The sequence below is a fragment of the Rousettus aegyptiacus genome, unplaced genomic scaffold, assembly GCF_014176215.1.
Source record: "Rousettus aegyptiacus isolate mRouAeg1 unplaced genomic scaffold, mRouAeg1.p scaffold_m13_p_11, whole genome shotgun sequence".
Taxonomy (NCBI): Eukaryota; Metazoa; Chordata; class Mammalia; order Chiroptera; family Pteropodidae; genus Rousettus; species Rousettus aegyptiacus.
The window spans coordinates 43,518,573-43,534,805 of NW_023416286.1; the positions used below are offsets into that span (position 1 = coordinate 43,518,573).

Below are 16,233 nucleotides of genomic sequence, written 5' to 3' on the forward strand. Positions count from 1 at the left end.
GACTGAAAGACTACATGTGTATGCTGAGAAGACTTAAGAAAGACTGATGGGAAGTAATACTAGAGGAAGCTAAATTTGCCTAAATCCAAATGTGTTCCCCAATTCACAAACAGGCATCACACACACACACACACACACACACACACACACACACACACTCTCACACAATGACAGCCAGATGGCTTCAGTGGTGAATTCTATGAAATGTATAAAGAAAAAAACAATACTAATTCTATATAAACTTTATAGAAAATGTGAAGAATACAATACTTTGCAACTCATTCTGTGAGGCAAGTATTATCCTGATATCCAAGCCAAGCAAAGACATCACAATATAATGAACATAGATGCACAAATCCTTGACAAAATATTAGCAAACCAAACATAGAATTACATAAAATAATTATATGCCACGATTAAAGAAAAAGTAACTAAAAATGCAAGATTGAGTTAATATAAAAAAGATTCTAATGTATAGAATATAAAGGGAAAGCACATAATCACAGAAAAAGCATTTCATAAAATCCAGTACTAATCCATGACAAACACTCATCTAACTAGGAAAAAGAGAAAATTCCACAATTTGATAGAGGTTTATGTGTAATATTGTGGTTAAAGTTGAAAGATTGAATGCTATCGCCCTTCAATCAACAACAAGACAAACATTTCTGCTTTCATGACTTTTATGCAATGAGGCAAAGACTTCTGAGGTATTATATCAAAGTCATGATCTTTAAAAAAAAATGAATATTTAGATTTCATCAAAATTAAAATATTTCATTTTTCAAAATATGTCATCAATGAAAGGAAACTAAAGAATAGCCAAGAGAAAATATTTACAATTCACATATATGATTAAAAATATGTTCTGAATACATAAACTACTTTTACAGTTCAATAATAACAAAAAACTCAATTTCAAAATGGGCTACAGATTTGTCAAGACATTTCAACAAAGAAGATATGTAAATACTTAATAATTACGTGAAAGAATGATCGTTTCATAAGTCAATAGGTAAATGCAAATTAAAATCAAAATGACATAGCCTTTTTGCATGGTGGAACAAAAATGTAAGCAAAAAATGTTGTGAAAATGCTAAATGTAGGTGAGAATGTAGAGAAGATGGACTTCCCATACATTGTAATGGAAATGGAAAATGGTACAATCACTCTGGAAAATATTTAGGCAGATTCTTAAAATGTTAAGCATGTACTTGCCATATGACCCAGCAATTCCACTTCTAAGCATGCATCCAGGTAAGATGAAAAGTATATATCTACACAGAGACTTGCACCTTAATCACTTGTTATATTCCAAGAGAAACAAATACATAGCTTTACAAAACAAAAAAGCAAACAGAATTCTACACAAGAATGCTCACAGCAGCATTATTTTTAATAGTTCCAAATGAGAGACATTGTAAATGCCAATCAACTGATTATGATTAAATGAATGATTAAGTAAAACGTATATTCATATCATATATTATTATTCAGGAATGAATTTTAAACTACTGATATATACTACAAAATAAATGAACATCAAACACATTATGATAAGTAAAAGAAACCAGACAAAAAATGTTATCTTGTATAATTTTTCTTACACAAAATTTCCAGAAAAAGCAAATCGTGTAGGCAAGAAGGTCACTGGTTGCTAGGTCCTGAGATCAGAAGTAAGGACTAATTCCAAATGGCACAAAGGAAAATTTAAAAGATTCTAGTGATTTTTGTAATTTTATAAATTTATGACAAAGTAAATAAACTATTCCTTTAAAATATATTACTTTTCAGCAGAATAATTGATATCTTTAAAAAGCTGTTATAAATTGCATAAGAGCTCCTACATAAAAAATTTGCAAGTCATTTGTCCTGTCATTACAAGAAAATGCTGAACAAACTGATATCAATAACTTTTTTTGGACCTATCAGGGAACAGAGGCTGCAGAGAACGAATCTGGAAAGCTAAGTACATGCAGAAACAGAAAGTACGGGACCTACAAATTGTTCACCTGCAATTTGCCACTGAACTACATAAGCCACTAGGAATATTTAAATAACAATTTGGAGAAATTGCTGGCAACCAAGAGTAGACAAACATGAGATAAGAAGCGCCTAGGGAGGATAGTCATAAGGCACCATCATATTTTTACCTGCCTTTTTTCCAGGAACCCTATCACAAACCCTATCTGTGAAAGCTCTCCATATAAATTTTGCAGGGGAAAGAGAAGAATAATTATTGTTAAACCTTCCCAGGCCCTTCTTCTTAACAAATGCTTAACCTCCCTTTGGAAGAACTTAATCAGAGAGCAATTTCGGAATATTATCTCTAGCTGGAGAAAGACAATTCTTATCTACTCTAGCCAACTCCACTCTTCTTGTCTCACCTAAGAAAAAAAATAATTAAGTCATAGGCAATAATCGAGAAAGGTTTAAGAAAATAGGTTGGGAATGTTGTAATTATTGCAGGTACTAGGGGATGGGAATATGGTATGGAAAGCTCTGTACCTGGAGGAGTAACAGAAACACTTCTGAAAGCCACATCTCCGAAAAATAGGCACATCACAAAGACTGAGGCTTATATGAAAACTAGAGAAAATCCCCTCCCCACACCCTACCACAGTACTAATACACAGGAACAATAAATGTGACTTATAACTGAAAGAGCTAAAAGACATATACTTCTTCTAAGGGGAAGAATGAAGGAAAGATCATTTCTAAGAGTGAAGGAAGAAATTACCCTATTAGAGTAATATGAAGATTCTGGTGCCTAATAGCTACAAAACACGTTAGACACAGTGCATCTCCTAAACGGGTTAACATAAATTCTCACAATAAAGGCTTATTTACCTCAGTGTCTATTATGCTATGCTATATAGGATGCCCACATTTCAAATAAAAACTACAAATAATAAAATACAAGTATGTGAAAAGGCAAGAAAAAACACAGTCTAAAGAGCATCAGAAAAAAATCAAATATAAACCTGATGCTGGGATTACTAGACATCAAATTTAAAATAACTATAATTAAGATCTTAAAGGTTCTGAAGGCAAAAATGTCAACATGGAAGACAAGAGAGGAAATATTAGCAGAGATATGGAAAGTATAAGATTCAATAATAAGAATTGAAATGAAATGATAGCAAAACAACAATAACAAAAAAGTAACAGAGGTGAAGAATAGCTTCCAAAGGCTTACCAATAAAACACAATCAAAACTGCAGAAGCTTCTACTTAATAGAAGCTTCCCAAAGTGAAACAAAATTATAGTAAGTAATTTGGGTTAAAAAAAAACCCCAAATTAAAAAACTATGGAAAAATATCATAAAGCATCACATCCTCTTAATAAGGACAGCAGCAGTAGAAGAAAGAGAATGGGGCAGAATAAATACTTAAAAAAATAATGGCCAGTATCTCTCCGAAATTATTGACATACATGAAGTCACGCATGCAAAAGATAGAGAAACCAAGCAGGATAAATACCAAAGCAAAAACTACCCACAAAAATATCTTATTCAAACTAAAGAAAGCTGAAGTCAATGGAAAAATCTTGAAGGAAACTAGGGCTTCTAGTGGCATACTTTTTAGAGGAAAAAGGATAAGAATTATAGCAGACTTTTCATCAAAAAACATGAATGAAGCTACTGTGACTTTTGGAAGCTGGAGTAATCTCACAAAGATCTCAAAGCTGAAGAGAGAAGGGTTGGAGCAAAGCTCAGAGGCTTAAGGTAGACATTCTTCAGGGACTGAAGAAATAATAGAATTCAATATATTCATTTTTTTGCTATTGAGTAGTTTTGAAACTAGCTGCTAGGCCTGTATGGTTATAGAATATTTTAGATATGGCTAGTCGGAACACACATTCTAATAAGCATGAAATAAACACCAGATTTCAAAGACCCAGTATGAAAAAAAAAATGATGTAAAATGTCTCATTTATAATTTCTATGTTGACTACATGTTAAATAATAATTTAGAAATATTAGGTTAAATAAACTTCATTATTCAAAGCTAAGAAGAACATGCAGTTAAGAAGAGAGTGAGGGGAAGTTTTTAAGTGTTAAAAGAAAAAGAAATGCTAACTCTGAATTTTGTGTCTAGTGAAATTATCTTCTAAAAGTTAGAAAAAAAATTTTCTCAGAAAAACTGATAGAATTCTTTGCCAGCAGATCTGTCTTATAAGAAATGTTAAACAATTTTCTTCAGGCAGAACAAAAATGATATGGGTTGGAAATTGAATCTACATAAAGGATGAGCATCAGAAAATGAATAAATACAAGTATGTTATTTTTATTTTTCTTATTTTTAATTGAGCTAAAATATAACTCTCTACTTAAAGCAATAATACAAAGACTATATTGAGTGGTTATAGAATATGTATAAATAAAATGAATAACAGCATTTTATGTCACAAAGGACTAGATGGAAGAATTGGGGTACTAAAAACCTTCATTACAAATAAAGCACTGTACTATTATTTGAGGGCAAACTATTACTGTGTCATATATTGTTATTTTAAGATAGAAGATATGAGTCCAACTATATCAATAATCACTTTTAATCGAAATGGTCTAGACACCAATTAAAGGCCTGACATTGTCAGAGTAAATGAAAACATGACCCAAGGTTTGTTTAACATCTGAAAATTAATTAATGTAATATACTATATTAATAGAATAATAGACAAAAACCATAACTCATAACAATAGATGAAAAACATTTGAAAAAAATACAACCACAATTTAAGATGAAAACTCTCTGAAGCAGGAATACAGAGAAACTTTTCCAATCAGATAAAGAACATCAATAAAAAATCTACAGGTAACAATAAACTTAATGGTGAAAGGCTGATTTTTTTTTCCCATAAAATTGGAAATTAGCAAGTTTCTCTTCTTTCTCCACTTATATTTTAACGTTTTAATGGATATGTAAATACTGTAATCATGTAAGAAAAACAAGTTAAAGGCATCCCAATTAGAAAAGAATAATAAGACTTTGTTTGCAGATGATAAGATCCTGGGCATGAAAATGCTAAGAAAGTGACATACCAAAACAAAAATTAAAACAAAATGACAACGACAAAAAACAGCAACAAAATAGTGTTTAGGAAAGCCACACAATATCAAAGATCAATATAAAATGTTATTTACATTTTCATTATTATTATAATAATATTGAACAATATGAAAATGAAATTTAGAAAAGCATTCTATTCATAATAGGTTCAAAAATAGAATGTTTATAAATGTATTTAATAAAATAAAAGCAACATTTGAACACTGAAGACTAATATACCTCGCTGAGAAAAATTAAAGCCTGTTGAAATAAACTGAGACATCTATATTTATCGAGCGAAGACCCAATATTGTTAAGATGGCATTTCACCACACACACACACACACACACACCACAAATACATGTAGAACTGATAAAAGCTAAGGAGTAAGGTCTATGAATTCACCAGTGCCAATTTCCTGGTTTTGATAGTGTACTACATATAAGAAATATTTGATATAAGTCATGTACGATGTTACCATTTGGGAAAACCAGCTGAAGGGTGTATGGGCCCTCTGCATACTCTTTATATTATTTTTGTAACTTTTGATATAACTCAATGGTAGGAAGACTAAACCATTCTAAATATAATAAAAGAAATAGAACAGATTCATCGGATAAGAAGATACACACACACCTTGACACGAAAACTTAAAATAATACTAAAAATAATTATTAATTAGATAAATTAAAATTAAAGCAAAAATAAGTTACAAGTAGAATGGCTAAAACAAAATAAAATACAAAAATAAAATAATAAAATAAAATAAAATAAAACAGACTAACAATACCAAGTAGTTGCATATTGTGGAGAAAGAAGGACTCTTGGATTCTGCTAGTGTGAGTATAAAATTACACAGCTGCTCTGGAAAACAATTTGTCAGTTTCTTAGAAAAGATTCATATGAATTTATTTGACTCAGCTACTATACTCTTAGGTATCTACCCAACGTAATGAAACTGTATCTCACTATAAAGACCTGACCTTGAAAGTTTATATAAGAGGTTTATTCATAAAAGCCAAAAAAAAAAAAGTACCATATTATTGACCATCAATAACTAAATGGATAAACTAATTGTGTTGTGTTATATAATTTTCAGTGATATTTAGAATTATTTAGCAATAAAAAAATAATATAAGAACAATCTATTTGAATCTCAAAAATTACCCTTGGTATATTGTGATACAAAAAAATGCATACTGCAGGAGTTCATTTATAGGAAGCTTTAGACAGACTACATTCATCTATCATCATTGACATAAGAACACAGGTTGTATGGGGTAGCGATTAAAAAGAATATGCTTGCATAATGGAAATATTATTCAAGTTATATACTTAAAGTACATTCAATTGTTAGTTTATGTACATTAAAAAAATAAATAAATCCAAGAAAAAAGATTCAAAGGAATTTTTATGTACTCTATCTTTAGTATGTTATGTTTATACTTGGACTTTAAACAAAACTTATAGGGATAAAACATTAATGCTTTCAAGTGTTTATAATAAAAATTAAATTATGTAAAAAATTGTATGAAATAGAAAGGAAAAATATTATTAATCCCATTTCACATAGAAGTAACTAGCATTCCAAAGAATAGTTCAATAGTTTTCTTTTGCAAGACATATGGATAACGAGTTGTATGTAGCAAAGGATCTAGAACTACATACATGTTAGGTAGGAACTATTTTATATAAAAGAATAAGAAAAAAAGCTCTGTTTAAATATATCACTTCAATTTATCTGAACTAAATATTTACTAAGCATAAATTTAACATCTATTTATCTTTTAATTGAGTGATTTTAAAATTAAGAGTTCAAAGGCAAAGTCACATTAATAAATGAAAGTAAAAAATTATATACTGTGAAGTTATCATTATATACATCATTTAAGGTATATGTAGTATTTTAACAAAATGAATTTTGTTATCATACAGACATTACTACATCGGAGGATTCAACAAATTATCCTGTATCAAAATGGGCAAGGGAATCTAACCCCAACCCAACTATATACCTTATTCTCTAAATAACTTCCTACTCCATAAAATCTTAGCAATAATGCAAATTTAGATATCTTGGAGCATTTTGGGGGGGAGCAATTTTCTATGAACTGACTTTTTCTTCCTTTGACCAAAAGAGGGAAATGAAAAAAATAGGAAAACATCCTCTGACTTTCCTAGAAGGTCTGCTGTAAATAGCAAGGCCTTTGAGTTGATACAAGCTTACTTGTGCTCAAAGCTAGACTATGATGCTTACCTGTTGAACATACGCAATTTCAAGAACATCAACTTTAGATAAAGTCATTCTATGACCGTGATGGATCAAGAAAAAGCAAGCCTATGCCATAAATTATGTCTGAACATAGGGAGATAAGACATAAACACTGTCCAAGGAACAAAATTAACAAACATCCCTTTCATCCAGCTAATATGAGTGACTGTTGTTTTATTATCAATTATAGCTTTGGCTTTATTCTAGTCTTTTTTCTTTATATATGATTTATTAAGATATTGAGTCAGAGAATTATCTTCACTTCCTGAAAACATCCAATTCAGAGTAATAATTCACTTCCTGAAAGCCTACTGAAATCACTTAACAAGCCTAAGTATTATAATGAGTTTCTAATACCCTGGGACTAAGATGTCCCACAGTTTCCACACAGTGTGAAGTCTCACTGATTGCAAGATGTAAGAAGCCCAACTTGTTCAACTACATGTGTTTCCTGGTTGTCTTTGGCTGGAAAGCATTAATACAGAGCTTGGTTAATGGGTAGATTGCATTGGATTCTAGTGATTCTACACACACACACACACACACACACACACGCATGCATTGAAGGCATTGAAATGTAACCAGAAGGGAAAGAATTACATGATAACTAAACCTTAAGAATGAAAACTGCATGAGATATTTTGGTTTGCAGCTTCTTAAAATAATTCATGAGAACATATTCAATCTTCTTAGCTTGAATAATCAAAAAGCAGAATTAGAAGATGAGCCTAATGTCAATTTAGCAACTGGAAATTTAAGAGGGCTGAGCGCTAAAATGTGCATATAAACTTCACCCTAAATTCTGGCTGACCACTGACCTAAGCATGTATAGTAAAGACTCCAGAGAATTCATAAAAAGCATCTGAGGAGGCATAAAGGAATGGATGCTGTTTTCAGCTGCTGCTCAGAGAGAGATATTGTTTATGAGTCTAGCTAGGTTAAATCTCTTCCATATAAAAAATAGCCTTTGAAAGCAAAGTTTCCATTACATGTGATTCATAGTATCCAATATGAAATCAAAAATTGCTAGGCATATCAAAAAATTAAAAAATGTGACATAGTCAAGGATCAAATAAATCACTAGATACTAATACCAAAATGAATGACCCAGATATTGCAATTAGCAATGAAGCATTTTATAGCAGCTAATATAAAAATTATTAATGATTTGAAGGAAAATATACTCTTGATAACTGGAAAATTCCCTTTAGTCCGTATATGCTTTAGCAATTATAAAAAACTTCTGTTTATTCTGGGTTTGAGTATATGAGAAAGCAACTTAAAAAGGTACTAAGATGTACTTTGTGGTGTGCACACTATGTGTCAGTCCCATTCTAAGTGCTTTTCAAAGAGTATCTAAATTCCACAGTGGGTCCAAACCAATAATATTAGTGGAATTCATATTTATAGTTTATGTATCAGAAAAGTGAAACATATATCCAGGTCATACAAGCAGGTAAGCAGTGTAATTAGGCTTTGAAATCATGATGTCTCGCTGTAGAGTATATGTTCTTAAACATACTGCTTTACTTCCTGGATAGCAAAAGTTCATGCATTTTTATTCCATCACTATAAGAATGGTAATCCTTTGTAAAATTAAAATGACTATGTAAAATAAAAATAATCAGTCCTTCTAACTAGTGGATAATTAATGTACCTACATGTAAATTAAACACTCTGTGGGAAGGTACAAGGGATAATTTGGATATATGAGAAGTATTATATTCTGCATTCCAGACATTTGTAATTTGATTAAATATAGTCTTACTTCATGTCCAGGCGATATTTTGATTACATATAAACTTATCTGGTGGTATTCTAAAATTTAAGGCAATAAATATAGTTTCTCAGATAGATTTTATTAAGCATACTTAGCGTTACACTCTTTGTATCCCTTAGGACTTGAGCCACAGTTTCCAGATAGATCAGTCATAGAATTGAGGTATTCAAAACACTCTCGAGAACCCTTGCTTGTACCTAAAAAAGAGTGTGATTAGTCATATTAAACATAACAATTTAAAATCATTAATAAATACATTTAAAATTCTAAAATGGTTTAAAATATATTGCACAAAATAAGATTATAATATAGAATTGAAAATAAAAAATAGGTTTAAAGAAAACACAAAACCACTTCAATGAAATATTTAGAAATTGAAAGAACTCTTGTTCACTATCCAGATATCTTAGATTTAAACATGTTATGCAGTTTGTCATCTAATTATTAATAAATCTAGAAATACGTATCTATAGATATGGAAGAAATTTTTTTAAATGAATTTTTGGTCAATAATCTGTGTTTGCATAAATGTCTTGCTTTTTCATCATAATTTTCTCAAAAAAAAAATCTTGAAGCCACAATTGACATATTTTCACAATCACTAGCCAGTCCATATACATAATACTTTTAATTCTCATACAATTCAACCTTCTTAACAAGCAGTTCTTACTTATCATAACCCTCCATCAGTTCTACTCTAGTTGAAGAATGAAGCCAAAACACTGCATTGTGATGCTGAAAAAAAGAAAATGACACACCATAAGGGGAGCCCCGGTGGACACATCGAGATTTCAGTAGAAACTCCTAGAGGCAGTGGTGAATGAAAAACAAGTGGTTGATTTTTGTCCCAGAAGTTGTTTGCAAACCTAGTATTGGTGAGAAGTCAAAATCATTTGCTTAGCTAGGGAAGCAGGCGATCGCTAGTGGACATAAAAATAAGCCAAAGTCAGATCTTTCATAGCTATAGTGACAAAATCAGATACTCAAGGGGCCTCAACATATAGTTTATTTTCTCCTCAAGTCCTGTTCCTGCTTCTAAACATGTGAAAATCAGGAGCTTAAAATGTAAAGAGACACTTCTATAAAGCGGTACAGATTTTTCTGGAGTTTCTGTGCCGCGGTTATGTACCTGCCAGGGAAAGGAGTCTCAGTAAATATACCAATTCTCTGTTAAAAACCTTGCCCTAAAAACAAGAGTGAACTACACATAGACTGAACTTTATTTAAACTCTGCCAAAATCTTAACAAATAATAGTTTCTGATTTCATTAAAGTGATTAGTCTCTCATTTCACATACCTAACAGAAGACAAAGACACTTTATAGTAATATCTGTACGATATCTATTTAGACTGAAAACAAGGGTGGTTTTTCTTTTGCCTTTTTTTTTATGCCTATAGCACTTGGTATTCTTAGGTGGTCTTCCATCCAAATGCTAACTAGGCCTGACCCTGCTTTGCTTCCAAGATCAGACAAGATTGGGCACGTTCAGGGTGGCATGGTCCAAGGAAAATAGGGTTTTTCAAAGGCAAAAATTGAAGATGGAGAAAAATTTTTAACCAGAAACAGTCTATCTAAAATACCATTCAATAAAGAATACAAAATTTAAAACAATCTTTTTAAAAAAATAATTAAGAGAACCATGGTACATATATATTAAAACATACATCTAAAGCTTACAGTAATCCTTTCCAGAGACCTCACGGCATGGGTTTTGTCTTCTTACTTTCACTGTGCCAACCTCCAGAATATTAGTATCTTCCAGTGGGGTGCTTTTACACATGTCTGGCCCCCTGGTTTTTAGGTTAGGTTCTTCAGTTTTTGTGGCTGCTACCCAAGAGATGTCTGTAGAGCAATTACCTGGCTCTGGTGGCCAGGGGGTGTTGCATTCTTGAGTTCCATAGGATGGCGACAATCAGAGAGATAGTTCTTTGCTGGCTACCACCCTCGAGGCACTGCATAGACATGCTCAGTCTCTCTGTGAATGAGACTTCTATGCTTGTCCTGGAGCTTTGGCCTGAGGTGAAGGCATCTAGCTTGGTATACATCTAGGGGCATATTGATGTTCTCTGAGGGGATGAAGGACACATAGACATCATCTTTGAGCTCTCCTCCCTCTGTCTCACTTCAGCTCTCCAGTATCTCTCAGAAAAGAGGTTTTACCCTCAGAATCACATAAGCAAATTCCTTGTAATAAATTTTGATAGGTAAATAGATGATAGGTAGATAGATGGTAGATGGTAGATTATAGATGATAGATGGTAGATGATAGATGGTAGATGATAGATGATAGGTAGATAGATAGATAGATAGATAGATAGATAGATAGATGATAGATAGACAGATATATACAAAGAGAGGGAGAAAGAAGAATTATATGTCCTATAGATTTTGTTTCTCTGGTACAATTCTGACTCAAACAGTTGATAAGACAAAAGGATTTGTGATGTTTTAATTTGAGAATATTTTTGTCTCTTCTCAGTGACATGAGAGCAAAAAGCCAGCAACCTTACAGCTAATGACCTATTTTGAGCTATGCTAAAAGAATCATACTCAGAGCATATAGTTGATTTTTGCCAAGTTTTCAATAATGAATAAAATAAATAGAAGATCGACAAGGAAGTAGAAAATTAGAACACTACAAACAAACTAGACATAACACGTATATACAAAACACTATCCAACAATAGCAGAATACCTGGTCTTCTCCAGGCATTTGAAAATTCTTTAAGAGAGATGAAGAAAATTTAAATAAACTGAGAGATTAAAATCATACAAATCACGTTCTCTGAATACAATGGAATTGATTTAAAAATCAATAATACAAGTGCATAAGAAAAATGCAAAAGTGTGGATATTAAAGAACACATTCCTAAATAACCAAAGCATCAAAGAAAAATATTTCATAGAAATTGGTAAATACCTTGAGATAAAGAGAAACAAAAATATGACATGCAAAAATTTATAAGAAACTGAAAACAGTACTTAGAAATGTATAACTGTAAATGCTTAAATTAGGAAAGAAGAAAGATTTAAAATTAACAACCTAGAATTCCATCTTAAGATACTGAAAAGAGGAGTATTCTAAACATAAAGCAAACAGAAGGAAAAAATAATAGGGGATTATAGCAGAAAACAGTAAAACAGACAATAAATAGATGATAAAGTTAATAAAAACAAAATTTATCTTTTTGAAAAGATCAACAAAATGATAAACTTAAATTATCAACCAGAAAATTTCCCACAGTAAAAATCCTTAGTACAATGTGAATTCCACAAAAATTTCAAACAATTAATACAATGCATCAGAATTCTTTCAAAAAATATGTGTAGGAATTACTTTCTGATTCATTCAATGAGAGTTGATACTTAAACAACCCAAAGATATTTCAAGAAAGAAAATTTGAGAATATCCCTCATGAATGTAGACCTAACTCTCAAAAAATCCATGAATACTCATTATAAATATTAATTTTTAAAAATCCAACAAAATACTAACAAATTGAATATTAGATCATATTAAGAGCATTGTACAGCATTACCAAGTGAGATTTATTCCTGAAATGCAAGGATGGATCAAAGTACAAAAATAATTCAATGTCGTACACCAAAATAGAATAAAAGGGAGAAAAAAACACCATGTTTCATGTCAATTGACACAGAAAAAGCACTTGACAAAATTTAACACCTTTTTAATGATAAAAACACTCAACTAATGAGTAGAAGAAAAATAATTAAATATAATAAAGACCATTTATTAAAAAAACACAATTAAAATAATAGTAGAGAATGACTGAAAATTTTTTCTTTGTGATAAAGAACATGTCAAGGATGCCAGCTTTTGTCCTTTCTATTTAACGCAGTATGGAAGTCCTAGTTAGAGCAACTGGAAAATAAAAAGAAATAATAAACATACATATTGGAGTGAAAAAAGTAAAATTATCTCTGTTCACAGTATCTATGATCTTATATATATAGAAACACTAAAGATTTTACACACACACACGGAACAGAAACACGCACACTCACACACAAGCTAGTTAGAACTAATAAATTCAGTTAAGTTTCAGGAAACAAAATTAACACATGATAATTGGTTGCATCTATATATTAGCAGTGAAAAATATAAAAGGAAATTAAATAAATAATTTTATTTACATATCAAAAAGAAAAAATATGTAAGAGTAAAATTGATTAAGGAACTGAAAAGCTTATACAACAAAACCCACAACATGTGACTGAAAGAAATTAATTAAATGGAAAGACATCCCATGATTACAGGTTGGAAGACTAAATATTACGATAACAATTATTACCCAAAGTAATCTATAGCTTCAATGAAAACCTTATCAATATACCAACAATGTGTTTTTGCAGAAATAGAAAACCCATTCTAAAATTCATATGGAATCTCAAGGGATCTCGAATAGCCCAAACCATCCTGAAACTGGAGATCAAAGTTGGAGGTCTCAAATTTTCTAATTTCATTTTTTAATTACATTTATTGGGGTAACCTTGGTTAACGAAATTATACAGATTTCAATTGTACAATTCAACAATCCATATATGTATTGCTTTATGTGTTCACCACTCAAAGATAAATTTCCTTCTGTCATTATATGTTTGACCCCCTGTACCTTTATCTACTTCTCCCTGCTTTCAAAACTTACCACAAGCTAGAATATTTAAAACAATGCAATACTGGCATAAAGACAGATTACACACACACACACACACACACACACACACACACACACCCCAATGGAATAAAATAGAGATCCCAGAACTAAATTATTGTTATATGGCCTAATAATTTTTGAGAAGGGTTGCAAAATCATTCAATGTTAAAGGACAGTCTTTTGACTACTGGTGTTGAGAAAACTGGATATCCATATGCAAAAGAATAAAGGTGAACCCTTATTTTATATAATATACAAAAATCAACTCAAAATTGATCAGATACCTAAATGTAATAGCTGAAACTATAAAACTGTTAGAATAAAATACAGATGAATGCTTGCACATGGCTGGCGGGGATGTAAAATGGTGCAGCTTTTTGCATTGGATTTGGTAATCACTTCTTGGATATGATACCAAAAGCACAGGCAAGAAAAAAAAAGAGAGAGAGAGATCAAAATTAAAAAACAAACAAACAAACTTTTGTTTATGAAAATCAGTAGAGTGAAATTAATACACAGAATGGGAGAAAACATTTTAAAATCATATATCTGAAAGGGGTTAATATCTGGAATATACAAAGAACTTATACAACTCAGCAACAAAAACCAGCCCAATTAAAAATGGGCAAAACATCTGAACAGACATTTCTCCAAAGGAGATGTACAAAATAGCCAATAAGCGCATTGAGAGATGCTCAGCATTATTAATCACTAGGGAAATGCAAATCAAAACCACAATGAGATATGCTCTTACACCCATTGGAATATTTATCATCACAAAAACAGAATATAACTAGTGTTGGTAAGGATGTATAGAAATTAAAACTCTTGAAAATGGCTGATGGGGATGTAAAATGGTGCAGCTGCTACGGGAAAACAGTAAGGCAGTACCTCAAAAAATTAAAGATTGATTTAGCATATGACCCAGCAATTCCACTTCTGGTATATACACAAAATAATTAAAAGTAGAGACTTGAATCATATTAAAGCAGCATTATTCACAATATCCAAAAGGTGGAAGTAACCAAAGTGTTCATGAACAGCTAAATGGATAAGCAAAATATGGTATACACATACAGTAAAATATTATCTAATTCTAAAAGGAAGGAAATTTTGACATATAGATGTAATTAAATTATGCTAAATGAATGGGCAGTCACAAAAGGACAGACATTGTATGCTTCCACTTGTAAGAGATAACTAGAATAAACACTTCCGCAGAGACAGAAAGACTGGTGTTTACCATGGGATGGGGAGGGGTGAGTTATTATCTGATGGGGTAGGGTTTCAGTTTGGGAAGTTGAAAACTGTTTTGGAGATGGATGATGATGATGTTTACAAAATAATATGAATGCATTTAATGAATTTAAGAAAAATACTTTTTGTAACAGTATCAAAATAATAAAATACCAAGAAATAAATTTAATATAACTGTAAAGCTTGCATGCTGATAATTAAAAAACTATAATATATTTAATTAAAATAAATTAAGTAAGATCCAAATAATTGGAAAGACATCTCGTGCTCAGGTATTAGAAGCTTTAATGTAGTCGATATAACATTACATCTCAAAACAATATGCTATTCAACACAATTGCTATAAAAATTCCAGCTGCCTATTTTTGAAGACATTAACAAGTTAATTCTAAAATTCAAGAATTTCAAAAGACCCATGATACCCAAAATAATTTTCAAAAGAAGAAAAAAGTTGGATTACTCACATTTCCTGTTTTCAAAACAGATTTCGAAACAAACACAGCAAACACAAAGCTACAGTAATCAAGACAGTGTACTACTTTCATAAATATACAGACATATAGATCAATGGAATAGAAGTGAGAGTCCAAAAATAAACCCTTACTTTTACTGTCAAATGAGTTTTCAGCAGAGGTGCCGAGTCAAATGGGGGCGGCCGGGGTGGGGGGTGCGGGGGAGGATAATCATCTTTTCAACAGTGATGCTGAAACAACTGTATATCCACATGCTAAAGATTTAAGTTGGTACTATTTCTCACACCATAAATGAAAATTAACTCAAAATTGATTACAGACTCAAATTTAAGAATAACAGCTATAAAATTCCTAGGGGAAAGAAAATGAAAAGAAATCTAACAGAGAGCCTTTCAAGTATTTATCATCTCTTCAATGAAATTTTGCCAAGGATAAATATATCCCCTTTAGAAAACCTCAAAACAGATTCCTAGCCTACTAACACAGGCACCTCAAAATATAGCAAAAGCTTTTAGAAGGTTAAGATTTTCTTGGCAAATTCCTTCACCATTTGGCCTTTGATCATCTTGTGACTTCAGGGAAATTTATAAAGCCTTTTTAATACTTGTGACCTAATTGACCAAGTTCCTGAGCAGTTTCAGAGCTCTGAAATGCCTCGTGATAAAAAATAGTTTATGGTTTTGATAGTTTGTCTTCAATTCCAACTGCTAAAACTTTT

General features: G+C 31.3%; 1 protein-coding gene across 1 annotated transcript in view; it reads right to left on the reverse strand.

The window, feature by feature from the left end:
- Nucleotides 1–16,233, reverse strand: part of ADAM2 (ADAM metallopeptidase domain 2) — an 88,449-nt gene that overhangs the window by 19,608 nt on the left and 52,608 nt on the right. Inside the window, exon 15 of the mRNA XM_016127367.2 lies at nt 9,200–9,305. Within this exon, the coding sequence (XP_015982853.2) occupies nt 9,200–9,305 (106 nt within the window). The remainder of the gene's footprint in view (nt 1–9,199; nt 9,306–16,233) is intronic.